The sequence below is a fragment of the Nothoprocta perdicaria genome, unplaced genomic scaffold (genome assembly GCF_003342845.1).
Source record: "Nothoprocta perdicaria isolate Ctin4 unplaced genomic scaffold, notPer1 scaffold_61, whole genome shotgun sequence".
In the NCBI taxonomy this organism is placed as follows: Eukaryota; Metazoa; Chordata; class Aves; order Tinamiformes; family Tinamidae; genus Nothoprocta; species Nothoprocta perdicaria.
Genome location: NW_020455877.1, coordinates 2,266,565 through 2,293,870, shown reverse-complemented (window position 1 = coordinate 2,293,870; position 27,306 = coordinate 2,266,565). Strand labels below are relative to the sequence as shown.

At 33.3% G+C, this 27,306-nt stretch overlaps 1 protein-coding gene across 1 annotated transcript in view; it reads right to left on the bottom strand.

Moving 5' to 3' along the window:
- LRRIQ1 (leucine rich repeats and IQ motif containing 1) overlaps positions 1–27,306 on the bottom strand; it is a 99,058-nt gene that overhangs the window by 42,118 nt on the left and 29,634 nt on the right. The window contains exons 17-23 of the mRNA XM_026049753.1: positions 25,940–26,413; positions 24,782–24,920; positions 22,827–22,946; positions 9,283–9,378; positions 8,359–8,483; positions 7,698–7,793; positions 7,271–7,356 (exon numbers count right to left, since the gene is read on the bottom strand). Of these exons, the coding sequence (XP_025905538.1) occupies positions 7,271–7,356; positions 7,698–7,793; positions 8,359–8,483; positions 9,283–9,378; positions 22,827–22,946; positions 24,782–24,920; positions 25,940–26,413 (1,136 nt within the window). The remainder of the gene's footprint in view (positions 1–7,270; positions 7,357–7,697; positions 7,794–8,358; positions 8,484–9,282; positions 9,379–22,826; positions 22,947–24,781; positions 24,921–25,939; positions 26,414–27,306) is intronic.

Here is a 27,306-nt window from a genome sequence, read left to right as displayed (position 1 = left end):
CTAACACTTTAGCAAATCCTGTCTTAACTGAAGTAAAGTTGTCTCCAGAAATCTATAGTCATTTGCATGCTAGAGTACAAAATCTTAGTTTCGTAACTGTTATTTTAAAAATGTCATAAAGAATCAAAGATGAACATGCAACTGTATATAAATATGCCTTTTTGGCATGTGCCTTTTTGGACTGGCAAAAAAAAAAAAAAAATTAACAAAGCTATATTATTGCAAAACTTCAGACAAGGCGGGAAAAAAGTCTTGTGGAGTATTCTTTATGCAAAGGAAGAAATGTTTGCTTGAAGGCAGAGGAAACTGTTAGAAAGAGCACAAAAAAAAAAAAAAAAAAANAAAAAAAAAAAAAAAAAAAAGCACAGTGCAAAATAAAATAGTCAATTATGAGGAAAAAAAAAGGAAATAAAAAGAGGATGTGGAAGAATATAGAGACAAAAGCAGATATATGAGAAGCAAAAGCATATAGGTTTTTGTAAATTTGACACCGAATATGATGACAGAAAGCCATGGGAACAAAACAAAGAAGTAATATTCATATGGTTAAAAGATGAAGTCAATTGTACAAGTAAACAAATACAGACTCGGAAAATCAGAGGGACAAGGAGCCAGAAGGGGTTGTCTATGAAGGTGATTACATAGCTTCAAATGAAGTAGAAATTACTGATAATAAAGATGGAAAGAACAGAAACAGAATTTAGCAAGAAAGCAGACATGGGAAAGAAAGGATCCAAGTTTACACAAAGTATGAAAGTACAGCAAAAACGAATTTGTGAGCTGCTGCCAAAAAAACTCAGAGCAGGAAAACAGAGGAAATGGGAAGACCAAGAGAATGTTCAGACTGAATAAGTGTATGATATTAACTATGTCCAGTTCTTCATTCTGAGCCTGATAGCTGAATGACTTTGTAGCAGATGACTGGTGCTTACTGGGGGAGGTTGTAAGAACGTGTACAATCCTTCAGCAAAATAAATATTTTTTGTTTGTTTGTTACCATATTTACTGAAATAAAGGCTCAGAACACTCTCTGAAGTCAGGAGGCAGTTTCTTATGAAATTTAAGAGTAACTCAGAAAGCTAGTTTTGAACAGACACTAGACACTTCAGTTATGTAAGAAGAATGGATCCTGAAAGTCCCAACTTTCTGCTCTTCTGACATGAGTAATGAAGACACAGCCAAAATGCAGCTTTACCTTATAAGTTGAGGCAAGAACTCTAATCAGGTATGGAAATATACATAGACAAAACACTCCAAAAAGTTTACAGTGTTGATCAATCCACACTGCAGTAGCTGGTTGACAGGATGCTCTTGATAGTGCTAACCTCTCAGAAAGCAGCAATAGAAAACAGATTCCAGATTCACCTAGAGGTTCTAAAAGATTTAAAGTCATTTCACCCCAATTTTACAAACTACCACAGGTATAAATTCAGTGGAATGAATCAAGAAGGACAGTAAAGACTGATTAAATCTAGCAGTTTTAAGGCTGACTACTAGAATGATTCAGATAACTGTATTACCATTTTCATGAATCAGATGACTGGGTTCATGGATATTTTAGACTTTACTTTGGGTAGATGGACAAAATATTTTTACTTTACTATTTTGACTTGTCTCCCTACTCAAAATACATTTTTAGTAACCTAGTGTTTGTCAAGATAAATGTTTGAGGCAGTAACCTGATGATCTGTGGTAAAATATCTCAAAATAGAAATACTTTTATATGAAAAGTTATTTTCTCTGCAATTTTAAATAACAGAAGTTATTACAAATATTTTAACTGAAGTATAACTTTTAATTATATTTTCTATATTGGTAAGATTAAATACATGTCCATGAGGAACATACACAGTTATAATTTTTCCAGCAGTACCAGTGTAGATAAAAGACACCTCCATAAAAAGGGATCTTTGTCTCAAAAGGCAAAATGTATTTTCCAAGAGGTATTTTTGATTTTCTTAAAACAATTCCTGCAATATTCCAGCATACTGTTTTCCTAAGGTGGTCTACAAAAATTGTCCCAAAATGCTTTTAAAATGGCATCTTTCCTTAATCTTGCCTCAGATTCAATTTTATGAAAACTCTGAACAGTCCAAAGTTAAACTACACCGAGAATATTTGTGTGAAGTCACATGAAATTATTAGTACCACCAATATTTTTCAAACATTTATTTATGAATGAGGATTTCGGTATTAAATAAGGTCCATGAACTGGAAAGAGAGGGAAATGATGGAAATTGTTCTTCTAAGAGATTTCTATCAGAAGATTTACTTTTGAGTCTTTGCAAAATAACTTAAATAATCTACAAGGATTTAACATAGTGCCAGACTACTTGAATTTGTACCTACCTGGATCACCTCAACCATTGCCTACGGCTCTTTTGTTATTAAAAATGAGTCTTTTTCTAGTCCCAAATGTAGGCAATATTACACAGATTACTTTATAATACTAGTGCTTTCTGGTCTCTTTCTTTTTTTCGGGGAAATGAACTGTATGTATGCTTTGATGACAAGCAATCAAATGTTTTAAATTTCACACAGAGAACTGTGAAAGAGTCCAATAGTTCAAAATCATACAAATATCTTCCTGGATTCTGGCACACTCATTTAAATGTAGTTTATTAGATGATGATCTGTGCTGGCAAACTAGAAACCAAGGAGGTAATTTAATGCACATTGCTTGGCAGATTCCAAATATGGAAGAAAGTTGGACAAACATTGTCTAAATGTTATAGAAACAATATGGAAAGAGTAGTTACTGCCTGATCTGGCACCACATTTATTAAACAACTTCTTGATAATATGTAAACTGAAAAAATTAGAAGTTTGTAATTCATTGTTGTGCAATAATTGTAATTGGAAAAAGGTGTATCCATGCCAATTTGAACCAACTTTGAAGAGTTGATAAATTAAAGCAGCAAAGAGTGAATATATTTCAGCTTGTAATTAATGGGGAATAAGATCACACTTTGTTCCAAATCAGACAGCAATTAGCACAATGGGATTCTCACCCATGGTTGGAGCTCCTAGATGAGCACCATTCTCTCTATTGCTGTGAAAATCTAGATTGATTGTCATTTAATTAATGAGTAATAATGAGTAATAATGTCCTCCAGATTTTCATTTTGGCTGTTGTTAACAAACTTATGCAGTACAGTCAAATCATCCATTTTTGAGGTTAGCATCCTTTTTTTTTTTTTTTTTTTGAATTAGTATTTAATTGCTGTCTTAAGCTCTAAACCAGAAACAAAAATTTTTGCTGACTTCTATGAAATATCTTCATAATTATGCTATACTTCTAGGAGTCAAGTCTCAACAAAGTTGCTTTTAGATTTTTTTTTCCTTTTTCTTTCCAGCTGTGTGGCAGCAAGAATAATCATCTCATGTTGTCAGTTACTGACAAAAAAAAAAATTTCCTTTGTAGAAGGAACGGTTAAGCAAAAAGTAATAAAACAGGGTAGGAGAGGCAATCTGCATACAAGACAAAGCCTCCAGCCATCTTAAAATTAAAATAAATTAACTTTCAGAGGCTAATGTGAAATCCAAAGAAGCAATGAAATTTAGAGCAAGAAATTCTCTACTCTTGTGATACCTTTAAGAAGCTGGCAATCTTAGCAGTCACAGACACAGTCACAGGCCCTTTAGCTCTGTGAGGTGCATTAATATCTGCAGTGTTTAATTTTTTTAATTAGAATTTGTAAAGAATTTTATGCATCCGTAATAAACAGGAATATTCTGACAGTAAGCCAATTTTACTTGGCTGCAAAATTTCTGGTCTCCTGCCCACACTTTTCACATTATCTTACTATAGAGTAAAAATAGTTGAAGTAGACACAGCATACATTTGGTATGGTTAAAACACAGGCCACAACTTTATTTAACTACATAAACAAGCATACATAACCGTAATGGATTAGTGCATAACAGGCCTTAAGGCTATTAGCTGGTGGGACTGGTTTACTGCAAAATAAGCCTCCCCATTTTAACATTAGGCTACTTTATGCTCTTTATTGTAACACAAACCACAGGATTTAGTACACTTGTTAGTATTTTCCACATTCTTTTTTTTACTATTGAAAAGGTATATGCCAGACACGAGGTAAAACATTTCTCAGTTACTTTTGCATTTCTACAGTTTCAATTGTACTTCAGCCAATCCAGGTTCTTTATACAGGTAGGAGAAAACTTTAATAGTGAGATTCAAACAGTCTGTTTTTGAATAGTATTCTAGGAGAAAATGGATAGCATTTGAGATGTATATTTCTTTTCATACAGGAAAGCAGATAATTAGGCTCCAATGTAGACTTCTATAATTAACCCATTGTATGCATCACTGTTGCACTAAGGGAAGACGAATGATTCAGATGAGAAATGGAGTAAACTTCCACACCTGAGGATGTCAGAAATACAAGTTGTTCATGACTGTCCAATTCAAACTCTAATTCTGCAAACACCTAGACATATTAAAGAGGAATTATAAAACTCTCTGGGTGAAGGGTGATTTTGCACTTTGAATTTGCTAGTTTAGGTCCTTTGCAAAGGAATTGTTGACATTTGGAAGCATGTTCTGACAGACCATATGCAACTGCAAATACACTAACTTAAAATTACTTTTAATTATAACCCTGATGAACTAGAATTAAAGAAAGAAAACAAATAATAGCAATAAAAAGAAAACCTGGAAGAATTAAGATGAAGTTTCCATAAGTATTGGATGGACAAAGCTCATCTTAGAGGAGACAGAGTTCATATAATGCTAGTTGCTAAGCAAGCAACTAAGCAAGCAATATAAAGAGAAAAGGATGCCATTGATATGTATAACTCATATGGTCTATGATTGTGAACCAAATCTGCCTCTCTCTCTCTCTCTCTCTCTCTCTCTTTCTCTCTCTCTCTCTCTCTCTCTCTCTCTCTCTCTCTCTCTCTTTTTCCAGTAAGAGTGGAACTGCTGAATGTATTCCAACATTAACTTTACCACACAGAGTCCCAAGGCCTTGTGGATCTGGTTACGCTTTCCTCATCTGGGGCTGGCTTGCCCCAGGATACACTGTATCTACTCTAATTTAAACACTCTGAAGTCCCTCTTTTCTACCAGACTTTGCTCTCACAACTTGAGAGGATGTAGTTCATGCACGACACAATTGCAGTTATATGGAGGTTCTTCTCATATAAGCAACAGTCATTCTGGATCGTTTTTTAGCACACTATGTAACAGCTGAGTCTTAGCATCAGTTCAAGAGAAAAATACTTTGTTCTATTTGATCCCTAATGTCCAAATAAGGGATCTTTGGGGATCACCAAATAAGGGATCCAAATAAGGGCCTTTGTCAATGTACTGCATAAGAAAGTAGAGTTACACTGATTATTCTTTGTATGGAAAACCAGTTAAGTACAACATCCTCAGTCATACTTGGTTCTGGAAACAAAAACAATGATTTGAATGGCTGTCTCTCTACAGGAACTCTGTAGAGCAAAATTGTACATATGGACTTTCCTTCTTTATAAAGACAAAAAAAAACAAACAACAACAAAAAAAAGAACAAAAAAAACAAAGAAGCCAGTCCCTTACTGGGTGGTGTCAGAAAGGGAAAATTAGAACCTATAAAAACACTATGCAAAAGTTTGGTTATTTTTTTCTACATCAGTAAGATATCTTGACATACGTCAAAAAGTACGTTAAAAAATCAAATAATCTCAACAAAATGAATGTATATACATCCAAAAAATCTATCATAACTTGAACAAAAATAGGATAGCAAATCTGAAATGTTCAAACAATCAGACATTTATGACTGGATTAATTACTACTAACATAGACAAGACAGCATATGGAGAAAAGATGATATAACTTAATAAGCTATATTCACTAAAAATGATACATAAGCCACCAAGTGGAGCATATGGCAAAAATCCAGCTGCACACCAGATATTTACAAGTATTTTTAGGAAGTGTTATAGAGCATGGTGGGACTCTATCAAGGCTTAAAATGATTATTTTAACCTTCTGTCCATTCTTCTTCCTTTTATTAATTTTTTTAAATTTTGTAAAAAAGTAAGCATGAAAGCACATCCTCTTAGTTGCATGTCATCTTTTAAAAAAGCTAAAGAGTTTTTTTTTTTGTCATAATTAGGCTTAGTCACAAGATTTAAATGGGAAAAACATACCAAAAATCCACTTAACTTTCTCTGTGGGCTGAATGCTTTTCCCCTTTTGAGATCAAAATATCAAAATATCTTTGAGTATTTTCATTGCTTCTTAATTCAGAAGAGTTTTACAAAAATATACAAAAAAGGAAAATTAACTGTTGCTTGTGACCGAATTATAACAAATAAATGAACACTTAAAAAATTAAACAGAAATACAGCTCCAAATACCACTGATCTTATATATTAATTTACATTTAGATCTAATTCAACCAGGATCTAACATACTTAAACATTTCTAAATGAACATGATCATACTAATATGCTTATTAACATATTACATTGAGATTTGCATCAGCATAAGCATATTGTATTAACAATATGATGGAACATAATTGGTTCTGGAACAGGAACACTGGCCCAGAACAGGTTCACTGACATAAGAAGTGTTTGAGAACAACCATAGGACAGCTAAAGAGACTCTACTTAAGCATAATTTATTTTATAACATTACATACAAAAAGTGTGCTTCAATTCATAGCTATCACATGATATTTTCAGAAAGAATTCTTCCATAATTAATCAAGTTTGATGTGGAGTTATATGACACAGTTTTTTTGTTTAAGGGTCTTTTGTTTAAGTTAAGGGCAAACTTTTAGCTGTAGGAAATTCAGGAAAAAAAAACAACCTGAGCAAATCATAGAACCATAGAATCATTAAAGAAAAGACCTCTAAGTCTGTCATGTTAGCCTTATTGACCTAACCCCCAGCAAAAAAATATAAGTACAAAATGCAGAAATGCAGGCCACACATTTACAAGAGGAGATACATGAACAAAAAAAACCAACATCCCTGTTTACTATATCTGACTAATATTTCTCTTGATATCCAGCAGAATGTTTTCTTTTTCTTTTTTTCTTTTTAATCTGAATGTATTATCACTGAAACAAATCCATCTTCTTACGGAGACTTAACTTGTGAGTTGTTTTTACTGACTCACACTCCCTTATATTCATATTAATGTTTAATACTATACAAGCAAACTTCATAAAAGGAGATACTCTATTTTAAAATGTAGAAATAGAAGTATTACTTGTCATTTAATGACTTTTATCTGTTGACTTACCTAATTTTTTATTAGTGATTTTTTGGGGTTTCATTTTATGGGCCCTCTTGAGCATTAGCTGTGCAGTAGAAATATCTTTAAAACCCCTAGGGAAAAAGAATATTTTACTATATATTTGACAAAGATTATGTTACATGAACTGTATATGCTGTATTTCGCAATTTGCAAAAAAAATACAAATGTGCTAATTATATGGTATTAAACGCTCTGAATTACATTGATACTTGCAATGTGTATCTTTATACTACAACCTTGCAACTTACTGAGACAGTGTTGCAGATACTTGTAAAAACAAATATAGTAATTTTTACCTTGCTATAAAACAAAGATACTTCAATGTTTTTTAAGTACAAATTAAATACAGCATGCAACATTGTGCCTATTCCTAGAAGTCACTATACAAGAAAAACAAACAGGCTTAACATACCATTCTTCTGAAATTTTTTCTTCTTTTTCTGATCTGAATAAAAATTTCTTTTTTTCTTGCATGTCAGAGAGTTGTGACATTGTTCCCTTCTCTGACCTGAAAACAAATTATATAACAGAGGTACTGAAAGGTAGGTAAATAAGGAAGAACCAGGGGTAACTCCTTTGCAGCCTTTGTTGCTTTGAAAGTTATTTGTGTCTTGGAAATAATACAGGGGAAAAAAAGAAAAAAAAAAAAAAAAAAAAAAAAGTTCTATTTTAATACTCCAGGAAGGCTTTATCTTGGAGAGTAATAAAAGTCTGCCATCAATTTGAAGTGTTTACGTTTCAATTACTTGAAGCATATTTCAGTCCTTTCTCTCGAAAGGAATGCAGCCGTGTAAGAAATCCCTTTTAATCCTTATCTAGTCTTAGAAATCTCTATTTCAACATCTACATGTTATTATATACATGTAAAATATAGGCTTTATGATGTATAGCTTAATACACACATACATAAATATCTATATATATTTTTTCTTATATTCTTTATTCTGGTAGCTACTGAAAAAAAGTAATTTAATACTGAAAAAACTCAGCTCATATCCTTCTCCTTTTAATGCCTGTCATATCCAAAAAAATTAAACCTAATGAAAAAGAAAGTGTGTATATATTTGACTTACATGTTATGAAAGTGGATAGTTTCTGGAGAGCATGAATGTGGTCTGTCATCACACTGCCAAGCTTCAAGTGGTGCCAATGGTAAACTAATTGGATGTTCACTGGACTCCGAAGGCATAGAATATTTCTAAATAAGAGAAAAAAAGTTATAGCTCATGACTCCTCTAAGTTTGTCGCAAAACTGCAAATAACCACTCAAAGCACTGTAAGGATGCACATAATTAGCTATTTCAGCATCACTGAGACCATATGTATGTCCATGAGTCTGAAATGTGCAGGCAAACCTGAGAGGACTTGCAGAATCTATTTTTATAATGCAAATTATTCTTAAAAGTGACACGCCCATTACAGACCTAACATTTAACAGGCATGGCAAAAAGGTGGCCTTATTTATACCTACAAAGTTCCAATAATTATATCCTTCTAAGCCTCCTTTCTGTTAATTGCAAGAAATAAAAAAAAAATTAGTAATAGTATGCTTGTAACAAGGAAAAAAAAACCCTACCAAAACAACAAGCAAGAACTTCGAAGTTTTTCAAGTAACTAGCAGACATTACAGTTCAATGACCTTTAGTCGTTCTGAAAATATTCAGCTGTTGTCATACAACATACATCGTAGTATTTTTAAAGCATTGTGTCAACTAACAATTTCTAATCCATTGCCAACCCTACAGATGAAGTATATCATCTTTTTCTTTTGCTACTGTGAAGTTAAGTGTTCTAAGAAATCCAAAATAAAGAAAAAATTTACCAAATGAAAGAAAATCTAAAGGAAAAATTGCATCTGGGGATGAGGAGGAAGTCCAAGATTTCTAAAAGTAATTGTCTTTTTCCAAGTCAATAGATTGTAGTATTAATTACCCTAGATCAGCATATCCTTAAGGAATGAACAAAGAAAGAAGAGTAAGAAGTTTCTGTAATGTTACCTTCAGCCAGTGCAGCTGGTTTGAGAGTACGAGTGTTTTTGAAGGGAAACGGGTGGTATCCATATCCAGAATTAGCCATTCTTTCTCTAAAGCAGCCTGTATGAATGAGTAAAGTCAAATAGTGCACTGATAAAATCAGTTTAGTTTGAATAACTTTTACAAAGTCTCTTTTAAATTGTCTTACATACTGTATCAAATGTTTTCAAGTCATATATCAGAAGTGTCACCTGCAGAGCAACCACATTCAAAACATCTTTGGATATGGTATGCTGCACTATTTTATTTAAAACTATTCAGATCAACATATTTTAAAATGAGAGGCAGTACTCATTTCTCAAATTCTGGCAATTTTATTTCAACACTGTCAGTAAACTCAAAGTCATTAAAAAAACGCATCAAACTCTGGCAGAATACAGATGTAAGGTCCTGTAAAGCTAAAAGGACATATTCATGCCTTGTTTGCTGTTCTTTGAGGAGTCAGTATTTTCAATTCAGGTTAGGCGTCAAACTTGCTTTTGTTAATTTGAATTTGACTGATGAATGGTCTTCAAACAAACCAAAAGCTAAAAAGACCTTAAATGCACTTATTCCTCTAATTAATCCAATTTATTTTTTACATAATGGAACTATTTGCAAACTGAAGTGATTACTTGAATAAAAAGAGATGGTAGAATTAAGTGCTAAATGGTGTGACTTTAATGCACAATTCAGGTCTTCCTAAATAAAAAATGTAGATCATATTTCAAATTCAATCTGTAAATAAATTATTATATTCTTAGCTTTTCTAGAGCTTTTTCACTATATATTCTTTCAATATTTTCAGATAAGCACATGAAAAACATGACTGCCACACAGCAGGTAAACACTTCCAAAGAAGTATTTGGCTTCACTTACACAGGCCTCAGTCATTTAGGCTGTTCTTACTTCAGCAGTAAAGTGCTGGGGTTCACTCTTTTGAAAATGATTAATACATAAAACCAGATCACCTTTCCTCCATTCATAAAATATTTCAGATTGCATTAATTTCTAAATTGGAGAATTCCTTTTAGTTGCCCAAGCTCTGGATACCTCAAGATAGGATTGCAATAATCTTTCACTGTGCAGTTTGCATAAATAGGATTTTGCACAATATTAGACTGATGAACAAGAAAGGTCACCCAGGCCCTTCAAAATCCTGAGAAATAAAAGGATTGTATTAAGTTATTATGAAGTGATTACTTCAGACACTGGCCACATAATTTTGTAACTCTAACACCACTCCTCTTTTTTGAAAGGTTAGCATGAATGAGTGTTCTTCCATTCTGATCTTGTTTTATTGGATGATTTTTCAATAAAGTTTGAGTTATTTCCAAGTTTTAAAAAGGCTGCATTCTTGCATCTTGCTTCCTTGTTTCTGAAATCCCTTGTTGTTGGATTAGAGTATGTTTTGTTTTTCATTCCTTTATTTAAATCCAGGTAAATTCTATGCCCTCCTCCATTAATGTATCTTGGTTCATCTTTCCCCTTCTGTTATTTCATCTCAAGATTAAAATATACAAAGTCATCATTTTCATCCCCTTTCGAATAGTTACATACATTAAGAAAATATCTATGTAAATATACTGTAGAGGCATGCAAATAATATGTGTCGTTCTTTAGCTGTTATACTTGCCTATCACCTACTAGTTCTCCTCAGTAATTTATTCTCAAATTGACAATCATTAGGTAACTTATTCAAGTAACTTTTATAAATATATAGACATATTTTGCCACAGTTAGAAAAAAAAAATAAAAAAAACCTCTAATTTAAATATACAGTTTGAATTTCTGCCCAAACTATTTTCTTAGTACCTTATTTGCCATTTATTCATTTGATAATCTCCATGCTGCTCTCATTTCTTTCATAAACTATAAAATTGCTTGTAGTGGTTGGAGTGGTGAAAAGATAAAGCAGCAAAAATATAAAAAAGATGAATCAAAGTTATAGAAATATATAGACAAAGCTAAGCTCTAAAAAGAAAAAACAAAAATACAAGCTCCTCCTCCAGCTGATTTATCATTAAGATTATATCTGCTGATATAATGCATATTTGGCATGCATTGTAATGTATAGCATATTATAAAAATATACCACACTGTCATTTGCTGTAGCCAAGAAAAATAAACACATAATTGATTTCCAAATGTATGCTCTTCCACTGTTTACCCCTAGAGATTTTGACAGTACCAAGTTCAAGAAACTTTTGTCCATATCCTTCCCATAAGCACTGTCCTGAAATACAACCAACGTAAAGTTTACATACAAACAGGATTTTGCCAATAACTAAGGCTAAAAATTAAGTCTATTTCTACTGAAATTATCCACTAACAGAAACAAATACAAACTGAAATGAATTATAAAGCAAATAAAATGATAACGCTTGATTGTGTGGTCTATGTAAACAATTATTGACTCCTTTTATTCCATGGGACAGGAAGCAAGAATAAGTGTTTATTTCTAAAGTCAAATTAAGGAATTGATTTCACAAATACTGAGATATAAAAATAACTACACATACAGGTAAACCACATTCAGTTGAATTAAGCTGTTAGTTCATCCAAAGGTAAGTCTTTTGCCCCTCTGAATAACTCATACTTTATCCCCAGTTTGTTTGGAAAAAGAAAAAAAAAAAAAAAGTATGGATTATTTTTAAAAGTCTCAGTTTTTACAAGCACACAAAATATCCCCGTGACTTTTTTTTAAAAAAACTCAAAAAAGTGATTACTTTTAACATAATTTTAAAAATTGTATTTAACAATAGGACAATTTACCAAGAGTATTTGAAATTTTTGTTTTGTTTTACTGGATGTTATACCAGTTTTTATTTAGCTCCTGCTCAGGACAAACAAGACAATTTCCAAGATCAATAAGAATACAGACCACCAAATTTTCCACTAAGCACAATAAAATTATCTTTGAGAACATTCTTATAACAAAAAAAAACCTATGAATATATTTTTTCTATATTATATGATGAAAATATATAATATTATTTAGCTATTTCTACTTGCCCGTAAACATCAAGAATTTCTTATCATAATTCACCATAAATTCTTTACCTTCTGTGAGTTTCATCCTACAGTTCTTCTTCTCTCATTTGACTTTGTTGCTCAGGAATGAACTCTGAAGGATTAGGGAATACTTTTCTCATGGCATACTGTACATAACCTTTTACATTTTGCCACTCCTTCCTACTTCAAATATTTATTCTAGCCCTTCCTTCACCAAATGTAATGACTACTTAACATAAAACACATCAAACTTCTGTGGCCAAGGAAAAAGAATGTAATTCCACAGTCACTAAAATCAAGGAGAATGGTTCTATTAATTTTAATGAGGCCTGAAAGAACTCCTGAAATACAGATTTTTAGTGCAAAAGTTATGCATGCAGTCAAATCTTTCTGTCTTTTTGATGATCTGGAGTTATATATCATTTTATATAAGATTTAAAATAAATATTTTATATATGATTATGTATGAAAAAATCAAGCTTAAGCCCTGTCTAAATCGAGAAAAAAAAATTGAATAACATTATGATATTTTGGCCTTCTGTCTTCTCTTATCTCAAGGCGGATCATAAGACCATAATTAAAAAATAATAATAATAATGCTGCAAATTATACTATGGTTACAAGGACAGTGGGAGACACAAGAAGGAAGTGTAAACAACACTGCCTTACTAAAAAGCCCTCGATGTGAAATACAACAACTCTGAATCAGTTCAAAGTATCTGTCTACATCACTACCTCATATCCAAAAGACTTCAGCAGCAGGCACTTCTGAAAAGAGCGAAAGAAGCTGTGAAGAATTTGTGAAAGACAGCTAGTCAGCAATCTTTCACTGCCTATACTCTTTCAGACTAGAGAAATAAGTGGTTTAAGGAATTTCCACAAATTCCTAGGCAAAGAGTGATTGTATGTTGCAAGATCACCCCAGTCCAGCACAAGAAAGAGAATCATATACATGTTTCAGAGCGCAAACGCCCTGAAACGGCATAGGGCCTATCGATATATAATCCATAATGTTGGGTGTTGCAGGAGCCGGAGCTGTTCTAGCGCTGAAAACATGGTGGGGCTCAGAAGCACGTGATGAACATAGTTTGAGAAGGGGAAGTCAGTACCAAGTGATGACCATATGTCAGAAGTCCTCCCCTGTGCCACAGACAACTTCAGTTTCCACAGCCTGTAGCTCACAAGCAATCTTCAGCTCAGACTGTAAACAACACTTGTAGCTTGGGCAATTCCTGGCTTCATTTGTGCTTCCAGAGCCAAATTAAAAGGTGTTGCACAATTCTATCTTGCATTTCTGCTTCTCAAGGTCATTGGACTATGTTTTGATTATTAAGAATAAATCATTTGAAATATTTTATGGTTTTTGAAATGCAGCGACTGAATTTTGAGCTAAATTTCTTTACAGACTAGAATATACTTGATACTAAAAATGTCTGGAGAGAATCCTCTGTTTATTATACTTACATTTTGAGTTAGTTTGTTGGGAAAATAAATGCTTAAAATTAGGAAGACTGGTTTCTTTTTTCTTTCATTTCCTCCTTTACTCATCTCATTTGCTGTTTACAGCAAACATTTAGCCAGAATATCTGTTCTATTTCTATTCACATGGTATGTTTATTTCCATGTTGTTTTATGATAAAATGGGAAAATTACTCAACAGAGTATAAACAAGTAAAAGAAAGTGAATGTCCAAAACATCTTCTGAACACAGAGTCATGGCTGGCCTATGGGAATGACTAAAGACTATGAAGAAGAGAAAGGGAAAAAAATAAAAAAGATAAACTTTATTCTTAGAACTATTTCCACATTACAGTTTCACAGAAATAATGAGTGTAGTTCTTTGCTCTGAAAGATTCACTCTCCGGTGCTTTTGTCTTTTTTTATTTAACCTGTTTCTTTGGACTTCTGTGAGGTCATTTGTGTCATTCTCAGTCTTCTGCATCATCACTACAGAATGACCCTTTTTAAGTCAGATTTTCCAAAGATTCTGACCTTACTTTTTTTAAATAAAATATATCAGAAAAATATTGCCAAACGTTTAGAATCTCTGCACTAGTTTTTCCTATAGAATATCAATATATAAAATGTGAGTGTATGGAATATACACCTTTGGGGTGGTGATGTCTTTGCTTTCTACTTTGAATGTACCAATGCCACATTTTAAAAAATCCAGTCCATATCAGGAAAAAAATAAATAAATAAAAATACAAAATGAGAAATTAAAATCAGTACTTTGATCCAAAGTACAATAACACTCAACAGCATTCTTAGAATGACTAAGTCCAATAGGCTGGCACAGTTTCTTATTATGCAATAAAAAGAGGAATATATTTATATATATTTTTAATGTATATTTATTTATTCAATAAAGAGAGGATTTTATTCAATCAAAGAGGAAGAACTACCGTTTCCAGTGTTAGACATTCTGTAGGTAAGGTGATTACTTTTTTGGAGTGAAGGTGAGGAGGAGTTGGGCTGATGAGGAAGAAGAGATCATATGCTGAAGGTGAAGCTAGTCATAGCGGAAAAGGGCAGACTGGAGAAAAGCATGATGCATTTTCCTTCATCTAGTGGAAAGCTGTAACTTTCTCCCTTCACTTCTGGCAAACATCTTTCTTTCTGTGGTGTACTTCGTTCAAATGCCACACTGTTCCAGGAAAACATGTTCCAGGACTTTTTAAACTAAACTTTTTTTTTTTTTTTTTCTTTTTGACAAGGCAGCATTCTTTGCTAGAAATTTCTTCTCCAGAAGCATAAGTAAATTTTGAAAAACTTGTTAGGAAAGTATGGAGGTTTAGATCTTACAGCTGTATTTGGAAGACCAAATCACTTTACTCTGCTCATTTATACATTGTTGACAGATCGTAATTGAAAATTGCCTTTCAAATTAGAGTTCTGAATATTTTTGTACATTTAATGTTTTCTTTCATCCCAGTTGTTTCAGGAATCATATTACTCCATGGGCTAGTTTTCTTCATCAACTTGAGTTAATGTGCAGTTTAGTCAAAAACTAGTTAAGTTGAATATCAATTCAGAGCCAGACTTTCTAGAAAAAATCCATAGCTGAGGTAGCGTCAAACACAAACATTCCTAGTTAAATCATCTCTTTGTTGCATTACTTTTTCACTTCCAGTATGAACCAATTTCAAGTTATGGCATATTAAGTTATGGCATATCAAGTTATGGCAAAGCTATGGCATATTAAAATAGTGCAAGTGAATTGATCTGACTAATCTTTCAAAAAACATGATTTTTTTTTTTTTTATTTGAGCAGTTTAGTTGATATATATTGTCTACAGAGCAGATCTTTGAACTTCAACCTCTAGGAATAATTTTTTTTCCTGGATTTGTCTTTTAGGCATATTTTACTTTGTGGAGATAAAGAGGGTAGCATCCTAATAAAGATTATTTTAACCTTTGGCAATGGTTCTTTTTCAACCCTGTCATTATATAGGATCAGAAAATTAGGAAAACTGGGCATGACTGCATTCTTTTGACTGTTAAAACAAAACACAGTTTCAAGCAAAAAAAAAAAAAAAAATCTGGATTCCAAAGAAACATCGCAGTAATAAATTGACCCCAAGAGATTTTAAAGACATAAGAAAGCTGGTTAATTATTAGAGTACATTCTTGTAGGAAAGTTAAACATAGAGGACAAGCATATTTGCATACTTGTCAATGTAACCTTCATATAAACAGGCAATTACTGCAAAATCACAATATTTTCTTAAAGAAAACATTCTGCAGATTTTTACTGGGAATTGTCTTCTCCAAATGTCAGTTTTTCCAAACTGTTTAATAAGTTCAGTTACTCTTTTACTCAGATGTATATATATGGACACATATGTCTATGAAAACCAATATATAAAATATATATGTATTTGTATTTATATACGTACATTTAAGATATATATATGCATCCATATTTGTGATTTCTATAAATATATACATAGGACTAAAATTATAAAATAGTGGACATAGGAATATGCAAAAGTAAATGAATACAGGAAATCTCAACAATCCTAAAGGTTTTCTCTCACGAAAGTTGGAGTGCATTTACATACTTTTCACATGTCTGAATTTTACTGTAGTCTACCAAAGCCATTCATGACTCACATACTGTTTTTCTAAATATACGGATTTTTATTTTTTCCCCCTTAGGCCTGATAGTATTTTAAAGGACACACAAAGGGTCAGGAGCTAACTTCTACATCCTGTTTATAATACAAATATATAAAGTACAGATGAGTAAAGGCCTAGCCTCAGTTTAAGAGTTTAGACATGCATCAGAAGCATCAGAAAAGCCTGGAGTTTCAAAAATATTTTAACATTCTATTCCCACCCCCTACTTGTTGAACCTCAGACAACTTCTGACACATTCAGGACACCCCTGTAGGCTGACAATTCTCAGATCCCAAACACAGTTTTCCCTCATGAAAATGCCCAAAATCTTCAGGTCTTCCCCTCTTTGATTCTGTCACACTATACAAACTTCAACTTAAACTGCTATGGACTTCAGCTGGTATGTCTCTAAAATCCTTTGTAAAAACAAGTAAAAAAATAAAACCCAGAATAGGTAATGAACTAAAAAAAAAGTAAACCAAGCAACCCCCACACTTCTTAAATATTATATATTCAAAGAACATCATTGATTTTCAAAGAAAGACAACCAATTGTTTCCAAGAGTACAAAAAATACAACAATAAAACAGGCTATTCACAAATTTACAGCTACCAACCTAAAATCTTTTTCTTGTGAAGCAGTTTTTCTAGACAGTCAGCCCCTGGCCTGCAGTGTTGAATGGGGTTACTACATCCCAGATACCAGACTTTGCACTTGCTCTTGTTGAATGTTGAATGCTGAATGAATTTTTCATCCACCTTATTCTTTGCTTATTCAGCCCATACCTCATCAGTTCTTCAAAAAAAAACCTGCAGGAGACTATATCAAAGACCTTGCTTAAATCAAGCTGTACAACAACCACTGCCATCTCTTTCACAACACAACCACCTTGACATAAAAAGCAATACAAAAGTAAAAACCAAAAGCAAAAATAAAATGTGATCACACTGAGGTGAGGCCTGAGGTGACGCTGACTGGCCTGAAGTTGGATCTTCTTACCTTTCTTGAGGGTTTGTGTGATGTGTGATTTTTCCAGTTTTCAGGAACTTTCCCTGATTATCATCATCTTTCAAAGAGACAACGGTGACCTCAAAATGACATGAGCAAATTCCTTCAACATCCTTGGATGCAACCCCTCTATTCCCTGGGAGTGGTGAAGTCCAAGTTATGCTCTGACTCAATAGTATCCTTTATGTTCTAAAAGGACTAAAAGGACTTAAAGCTACATGAAGATATGTGAATCATAAAGCTTAAAGCTATGTGATCCATATGTGAAGAAGAGAGGAGGCAAAAATGGTATCAAGAGACTGCTGGTACGCATCCATGTACAAAGTTGATCTCTTAATATGTTACTTAGGATAGGAGTTTCCTTCTATTTCAAAGAGAAGGTGTAACTGAGGAAATTTCCATCATACACTTTTTTGTTTTGCTACAACACTCTAACTTCATGATCGAGTTTAATTAAAAAAAAAAAAGGATCAAAAGAATCACATACTTTGCAGCATAAAACATAAAAAAGGCTTGATCCTAATCTGACCTTTATAAGCAATTACAACAGTTAGACATGTGCAGAGGTGTCAAGATACAAGAAATGTTATGGATATCTAATCCATAGGCTGCACTTATGTCTAGATTTTAGAAAGAAAACACTAATCACTGTCAGAAGCCTGCAATCAAAAGTTCATGGGCTAAAAGAAACTTCATCTGAAAAGATAATCTGAAAAGAATCAAAACACCTAGCACTTATTCAATATGAGTGTGTGCTAAGAATGAAGATGAGATATATATTATAAAAAATTGTTGCTCAATGTGTTATTTAGCTTTCAAGGGTCATTAAATATAAGCTACCTTCTAAGCTTCTATGACAGTAAAAACATAAAAAGACAAGAAACTGAGTTTTGCATCTGCATGTAACCTCTATACATATATCCATCTATATACTCACAGACAACTGCTACGCAGCTGGTATGGGAAGGCAAGCAAAAAATTCGGTATGACTATGTGGCCTAGTATGAATAACTCAAAATGTCATGAATTTCAAAAGCTGTCAAAGAGACTGGAATGAAAAAAAATCTAGAGAATCAGTCTTGGAAGAAGAATAACCCTTTGTCTCAAGCAACATCATCTTTCACAAAGAAAGCTCTGAAGGATTTCATTTTAGTTTGGTTGCAATGGTTGCAGAGACTAGAGAAGCATCCAGCTTCTGGCTGAGAAAATGATGGAAGGACTTCCCCCATGGACCCAACAAATTTGCTGAAATTCAGAAGTCACTAAATTAAGAGTCATATTGCAAGGGCAAACTCCTTATTCCTGGTTTGTCTCACTTTGAACTCTGTTTTAAAGCATATTCTGTTCTAGTTTATAAGTGTTATAAAAGCTTACTCTGAAATGTAAAAAAAAGTGTTTTTCTGTGTTTTTCCTTTTTTTTTTTTTTTTTTTTTTTTTTTTTAGGAATTTACTTTTAGAAAGCTGCAGGCAGCCTTAAAGTACCAAATTTGGTTATGAAGAAATAACTTCCAGAATATGACCCATTAATCATCCGAGTGAGTTGATAAATCCTTCAGTGGATTTACACCCACAGTCACTATAGTGATGTCTGCAGGATGAGCGCCTGTTAAAGACCACAGGTATACTAATGTGGAATGACTCGCATAAGCACTGAAATGAAACAAGCTGTTAAAATTTACTGCACACACTATGTCCACTTAAGGTTTTACCACGTACCTGAGTATCTTCCACTTTCTCTATAATCATTATTTGTTTGGCAGACACAGACTCACATGTCAAAGAATGTGAATTTTATTTCAGAAAAGAACAAGCCAAAAAATAGGAGGCCTGACAGGTCATCATCTACTTCAAGAAGCTTTCTATTAAGTCTTGAAAACTGTATCTGTGCAAACTACTGTGAACTTTTCTAAACCCATTTAAGCTAAATGCAAAAATTTTGATTTTGAAAAAGATGACGTATACATTCTCTGCCATATAATCATCAGCGTAGGTTTGTATCTTGAAGAGAATAAGATCCATGCCCACGTGCCAACTCACTGTTTGAACTAAATAATTTATTCTATGCCTATATTTCTGAGTAGAAAATTATCTTTAAAAGAGATCCCACTCAGTAGGTTCATCTTTGCGTCTTTCGTGTGTTCAGCCATTTTGTATTGGATACATGTCTTATTCTTATCAAGAAAATGCAAATGCTATTACATAGATACATGGAACAGAAATTAAGCGTTGTGTCAAGCAAATGTGTTACCAGCTTTTGTCCACCAGAGCCTAGAGTGAGCTTTCTCTTGTAGACCATTTGCTACATGGATGGACTCTCTAGAGCAGAGAGGCTGGAATTTTCCAAAGTCCACATGAAAGACATAAAACGAATATGAATACCAGGCTCATACTTTCTGAGACATCTGTTGGCCAGATATTTCATCTCATCTGGGATGGCCTGTTAGACATTTTATGATACATCAGACAAAACACTACTGCCATCAATTGCCTTTGTATGTCTTGGCAGTGCATGGGAGCTCATGTGAACACCAGGAGATATCAGTAAACTGTTCAGGTTAAAAGATTACTATTCACACTATTGCAAGATTGGTGAAAGCATTTCCTCCAGATTAGTCATGGACAATCCATTTTTCACATGATATGATGCAAGAAATTTATATGAGTGATATGTATTGCTGCTCAACATGCAGAAAAATGTGCAAAAAAAAATCCTGGGAAAAGGCTACAATTTTTCCCATGGTATTTCACAGTCTTACTTTCCACAAAGCGCAGAGTTTGCTAAGGTTAGAATGAAGATACTGAACAGTTATTTAATGAAATCTGATTCCTATTGCTATGTATTATTGACTTACTGCACTGTGATATTTGCAAATTGTTTCAATTGACACGAGGACATGAACAATTTTGCAAAATATTAGATAATAATGAAAACAAAATGACTGAATTTTGCATAATACGGTTATAAAAATAAAGTTGACATTACAAAAGAGTATACTGTTCTAAACTTTTGGACAGGATTTTGTAGGTTCATACTAGTCTGAGGTATGGAGAGGTTTTTCTGCGCTTCTCACTCATTCTATCAGCAGTGAAATCTGCTGTTCAAAATGGTGTCCAGATCTTTTTCTCCTTCTTCACACCCCACCATATGGGAACTCTTAGACCAGGAATATGCACTTCTCCCTACACGCCACTAATACCACGTGTCACTATTTGGTTCAGCTCCAGCACTTCGCTATAAAGCGTTGAGGCCTGGAAGGTGGGGAGAGGAAGTACAGATCCCACCTGAGCTTTTCCTGCTTGTCTCTGCTGAAGTAGGAAGTCTGTGCGATTCCATATTGCCCAGGTCGGGGGGATGAAAGAGAAGATTTGTGGTAATACCAGAGCGTGCTACAGTGCAAACACCTCTAAAATGACCTGATGTTTTGCCTGCACTGTTGTCCTCTTCTCCCCTGTCTCAGGACCACTTGTCCAAATGCAATGGATTTGCAGAGAGACAGATGGAACAAAATGGTTCAATGTTTAGTTGAACAATTCATATACATATATATATATATATGATTATTGGGGCAGGACAGAGTGAAACAAGTATGGTTCAGTTGAACTACAGGAAAGAAGCCTCTGGCCCATTGTTGAATAATTCAAAATAGGATATTTTCCTTCTTTAAAACATAAGAACAGATACTTCCTTCCTACATGAAAAATAAATCCTTCAACTTTCTGCTTTTTATTATTTTAGAAAGAAGCCAGGGATCAGAGAACATCAACTAATGAGACTGATTTTTATTGCATATATTTTTAAATTAAAAAAAAAATCCTAAATTTAAGCCAGATCTCTGTTTACACACACACACAACATTTCCCATCTACCAAAAGATCCTTGGGATTCTTGCCCCAAACATTTTGCACGATCTTACAATTTGAAAATTCTGAAAACCTATCTCAAAAGAGTTGCTCAAAGACAGAACAAAAAATTAAATGTTATTCCAGTTCTTTGGCATACAAACTGCCCTGCTCCAACTCCAGATATGTTGCTACATATTTGGTTTTCATAACTTTTTATGAGATATATAAGTATGTGAACTCTGGCTACACAGTGTCTCGGCTTGCCAGTAGTAAGGATATCACATGAGTCTCCTTTGCAGAAGTGCAGTGGAATGTTGACAAATGGCTCTTGAAAGGATGCAGCAGCTGAATAAGCACATCACTATTTATAGACAAACATTCATTAAATTAAAAAAAAAAATCCCTCAGTCATATCAACTTAGGACTCCACTGGCCACTTTGCTAACTGTTTTCTTTGCTCTGCATGAAATCATAAAAAAAGGTAACGAACAATTAGAGACAGCAATAGTCCAAGCAAATATATGAGTCATGAACAGCTGACTTACTGTGAGTACTGAGTCTAGAACTAGATAGGCTGTCTCTTTTGAGCCATTAAGGAGCAAAGCTACTCTAAAGATTATTTTGCTTGCTTACTGAAGCACAGTTAGGAGACTGATCAAGTAGATACCTTTATTTTTCATTTAATTATCAATCAGGAGCCTTTTTTTATTTCTTAAAGTGGAATTTTCTGGCTCAGTTTCAATCCTTTGAAACCTAAAGGACTCTATTAACTCCACATAACTTGTAAAAATTACCAGCAATCATTAGTGGATTTTTTGGATCACAGACTTTCTAAATTTTTCTTTCATGTTTTAACTATACTTTGTTCATTATTTATCTCTATATTCAGATTTACATTTCTTTAGCACTTTGTCTACAAGAACAATGAACTGAACATAAGCATGCTTCACCTCTGATTTTGCAATACTAAGTCTTAGCTTATTTTTTCTATATTGTTCTTATTCCCTCATATAAATGAACAAAATGCACCTAAGATTAATAATCTACCACTAACATGTCTCAGGATCTTTTACCCAAGTATTATTTTGTGATACTTAAGAACTTGCTTAAGCAATACTTGAGAATTCCAGATAATGGTCTGCAAGAGTCAGAACAAAAATTTTTAGATTTTGTAATATTTGGAAACTACTTTGTTATGTTTTACAATTTAGATATCACAATCAGTATTATTAAAATACTTCTAAAAACAAAAAAAAATCTTTCTTTATTCCTATTTGTTCGTCCTCCAACTGTAGAAATATATGGAGTTGTGTGGTAGGTGTGATATTGAGAGCATAGAAACTACCAGAGCATCTCAAAGAGCAGGAAGCAATTAATTAATGACAAATACATTTAAATAAATTATATATACCAAATGCTTCTTTATCTTTAGACATCCAACATGTAATTCTAACCCTGGTACTCCTTTCAATTTCTTTTATGTCTACTCTTACATGATTGCCTTAACAGAATGAAATTTTTATGCTAATGACTGTGCTTACTTCATGAAATGTGTAATCATCCACAGCTATTTCTTCATAGTCATCCTCCACTTCATCACTTTTAACAGCTGCAAGAGCACTGGCCAATTTCTTTCGCAAAATAAAGCCCTTCCAGAATGCCTAAACAAAAAATTTAAAGCATGTTATACAAAGCCATAGATCAAACCCAAATCCAGATTCTCTGTGTTATCCCATTAGGAAGATAAAACATCTTGGGCCTTGGTTTAATAGCTCAATGATCTGTTTTTTGAACTTTATGTGACATTTAAAACTACAAGACAAATTAAATGCCAGCATATGTCTAAAGCTTAGAGTACTCAGGAGGCTCTCCACAAGTAAGCAGAAAGGAATCCTGCAACTCCCTCAACAACAAACCTGGGTCAACTAATTAATTATTTGACAATTCCTTCAGGGACTATTATAAACTGAAAGGAAAGACTACATACAAAAAAGCTGAGTGTTAACTTTCAAATTACCAAGAATAAAAATACACTTGCACTAAGTGTCTTAGTTTACAAGTAGCAATTCTTGGAAACATCTCACGCACTCTTTCTTTACTGTCTCATATTTTTATTTAAAAATATATCATTAGATGATATTATGCAAGGACAATAAAATATACAAATAGAACAAAGAAGGATTAGAAAAAGAAAGGTAAAACATACATGCTAGTTTTTCTAACTATACCCTAGAATCAGATCTAGCCACACACTTCAGAGACGAGAATGACATAGATGGAACTATGAAAACTAAATTCAAGACACCAACGCATCTGCAAAATCACTATTTGATATTAACTAGAGTACAAAATGTATGTGAGCAAGCATTCAAAATATGATGCAAAAAGAAAAAAAAAAAAAAAACCCATGGTCCTGGACGATGTACTGTTATTCAGAGCTAGTGGCTTTCCAGTGAAGACACTAAGATATGAAAGATAAGCTGTATTTACTAAGCATTTTACTATTGGTCATTTGATGAATAAAGACTACTGAGTTAAATAGATTTTTCATCTGAAAGTGGAACTGACACTCCTAAATTACCCCAATACTATTGATATTTTTATCAAAGACTTGCAATTTGAAATAATCCTGTTGGTGATTTTAGATTTTGAATTATTTGCTTCAAAATGTGGAAAACTTTGCACCTTTGTAGGTCTTTTGCAGCTTTGTTCGTAAATGCCCTATCTGATTAACCAATGAAACAGAGCCAAGGAATGGAGATGAGTTTTGACATGAAGCAATCCTTCCTGTTTAACTATTATCCCAGAATCTACCATGGACAGCCTAGGAGAGCCTAGGCCAGGGCCTGTTCCTAAAGCAGTATGAATAAAGCTATCCTTTCTGGGGAACATGGGCAGAAAAAGAGAGACATGGATAGGCAGGATGGAGGAGATAGGAAGAGTAGAGATCTGTACAGATACATGCTATGAGGTACTGCTTATTCTGACAGTTGAATAGCATTGACATTCCCCAGCAATAACAATAGCACAATGCATTATATGTCTGTAAGATTAAAACTAATTTTATAATTATATATATTATATCACTATATTTATAATATAATCTATATTTATTTATTATGTTTTATAATTTATAATATAGGTTATATATTATATTATTATTTATATTATATATAATATAGTTTATAATTAAAAGGTATCATTTTATAATTATAACTGATTAGAATTAATTAGAATTAAATCAAGCAAAAGTAATTCAGAGAAATTTTTACTATAAAAGGAAAAATATTTTTATGCTTCTAAAAAATTTCTTGAGCAAAATGTTTTCTTTCAGAAACATCAGACTTACACTGATTAAATAAAACAAATATAATTAAACTTTAGTTACAAAATTATTAATAAAATCATAAAAAAAAGGATCATTGCAAGTTCACATAACTAATAAGAATGTTTCTTATTAAATCTGAAAAATAAGAGGATACTACTCTAAACCAACCTGGATTAGTGTGGCTGCTTCATGCTTCTTTCTTGAAGCACCCATAAATTGATTGTTCTCTTTTTCGGTGCAGCCAGTTATCTTCTTGGAATGGTACTTCCTCCAAATGGATTGGATTACTGATGCTGCCATATGCAGCCTAGCAGTGAAATAAGGACCTTTATAAATAACATAAACTTGCCAGTAAAATTGGATTATTTTAGTTGCCAGACTAAAAAAAAAACTCTTTAGAAATTGGCTTTTTTTTTTTTTTTTTTTTTTTTGGAAACTTTCAATTTCCTTATACTGACTCCCAGTTTCCTGAGAGGTAGCAGCGAATTCTGTGGTCTTCCCAGATAGGACATTTTATAAGAAGTTATTGCTGTCTAAAGTACAGACTAAGAACTACTGCCCATTCACCACAATTCTAAAGCAAATGAAGACATGTGCCTTCCATCCTTGATTCTCATAGGGTATTCAAGATATGTACATATTTATGAAACTTGAAACCAAACTCTTACAAGAGAGTCATAACTGAACTTTTCTGTCTTCTGTCTGGGCAAAAGTTTCAGCTTCTCTTCTCCCTGACTGTAACTCCAGAACCATATAAAACAGTGGCAATTATATTCTAAGGAGGAAATAAAACAGTCCACCTCATGCAGCGGAATATATGCGGGCACAGAGCAAGTTGAACTGGCCCTTCACCTCTGCCTGTATGAGTTGAGGCATGTTGGGGGAGTGCCAAGGGCAGGGCACACAGTTAGCTCTTCACTCATCATCATCATCTTCACTCAGAGGCAGGAGTCTGGCCTAAGGTCAGGAGAGTAGCATGGTAGATGGAAGCAGCTTTTCCCTCCTACCTCCTAAACCATGCTCACTCTAAACTCAGCTCAGATGAATTTGGAATCTCTGACGAATAGCACTACAAAAACCTTACACTAGTCCGTGATTTAAACTCTCCCCAAATCCCTCCTAAAATTGTATGTTACTTGAACATTCATAAATTGGTGTTATGAATGTATTGTGAAAAAGGAGAAGATATGAAGTAATGGGAAAATGTTAGTATTCTCTTACTGTAGAATTTTTTCTTAGATCTAAGTCCTTATACATAGGTATGATATTATGCTTAATACCAATCCATATAATCTAGTTGAAAGCAATCCAATGTCTGTATCTTACCTTTTTGTATTAGTATCAAAATGCTGGAGATTTCTTCCCGTATTACTTGCTGTAACTGACTGTTGCAATGCAATTTGGGCTGATTTGTTAGTGTTGTCTTTGCTCTCCCCATCGTAACTAATGCAGGATTCAGTGCTCTCCTGCCTTATTCTGTGACGTTCTTTATTTTCCTTTCGGTGCTCAGGTACGGAGGAGTTAATGAATGTGGTCTGAATATGGTCAGTAGCAATCTGTCTTTCAGAAGGATCCAGCAAGACCTGTTTATTTTCCGTCGCACCCATGATAAAGAGGTTATTTTCCTGTAGGCAGCCAGTGGATGTTTGTTTTAAGTGATTTTGCAGTGCTTCTGGTCCATCTCTGTCAGTAACGCTTAGTTCACCGTACTCATGTGCACGTCGATGTTCGATACCAAGTTTCATCAGCTGATTAAAGTACCAGCATTGTCTCTGTGCATCATCAATGGAAGAGACAATTCTGAAGAAAGATAATAATGTGACTGCATGTGTTTTAAATTGTAAAAATTCTCTTTAAAAACAAAATATCCCCTCTGTTATTCCCTAATCAACCCTATATTCTAAAGTAGCCTTACAAATTTTCTCATCCTTGACATAGTAAACAGTAACTACTCTGACTGAAAAACAGTTTATTGTGTTTATAAATCTTGATCATTTTTTTTCTATTTTTGTAGTATCTCAAATATATTAATATATATTACATTAATTATTTTACTCTATTAATTTATTTTTTCAGTCTGTTTGGAATATGCATGGAGTATGAATTTCAATGTTATTTTTTGTGGTTAAAGGCATATGTAGCCACAGATTTTAAAGGATTTGAAGTACTTTTCTTTTAAATCAGGTAATAGCTTTAATAACCCTATTTAATTTAGGAATTAGGAAAGTTAATATAAAAATAATAGCAATTTTAAAATTTAGATCAGAACTATAAAAACAAAACACAAGCTTAGATTCTAAACAAGAAACCACAATCCCTAGGGAGAACTTAGGATAACAGAAACTTTTTAAAAGAAGTATTTTTAATAACGTAAGGGAAAGTGCTAGACTGATCTTCTATGGAAAATTAGAACTCTCTGCATTTTTTTCCCTGATTAACAGCAATTTACTGTTAATTACTGGTTAATTCAGTGGAGTTCCTGTTGGTATTTGTTCACTTTTGACTTGTGGTTTTAAATCTACTAAGCTGTATTAGCCTGGTAGAGGGATAAGATGGAGTAATAGAAGCATATGGACCACCTGATTTCCCTTCTGATTGTTAAAAAGAGCCTAGCGATGTTAACCTATGAAATCTGGCTCTCATTAGTTCTTAGTGTTACACCATCTAAATGACAAGGAGATGTAAGAGCAAAC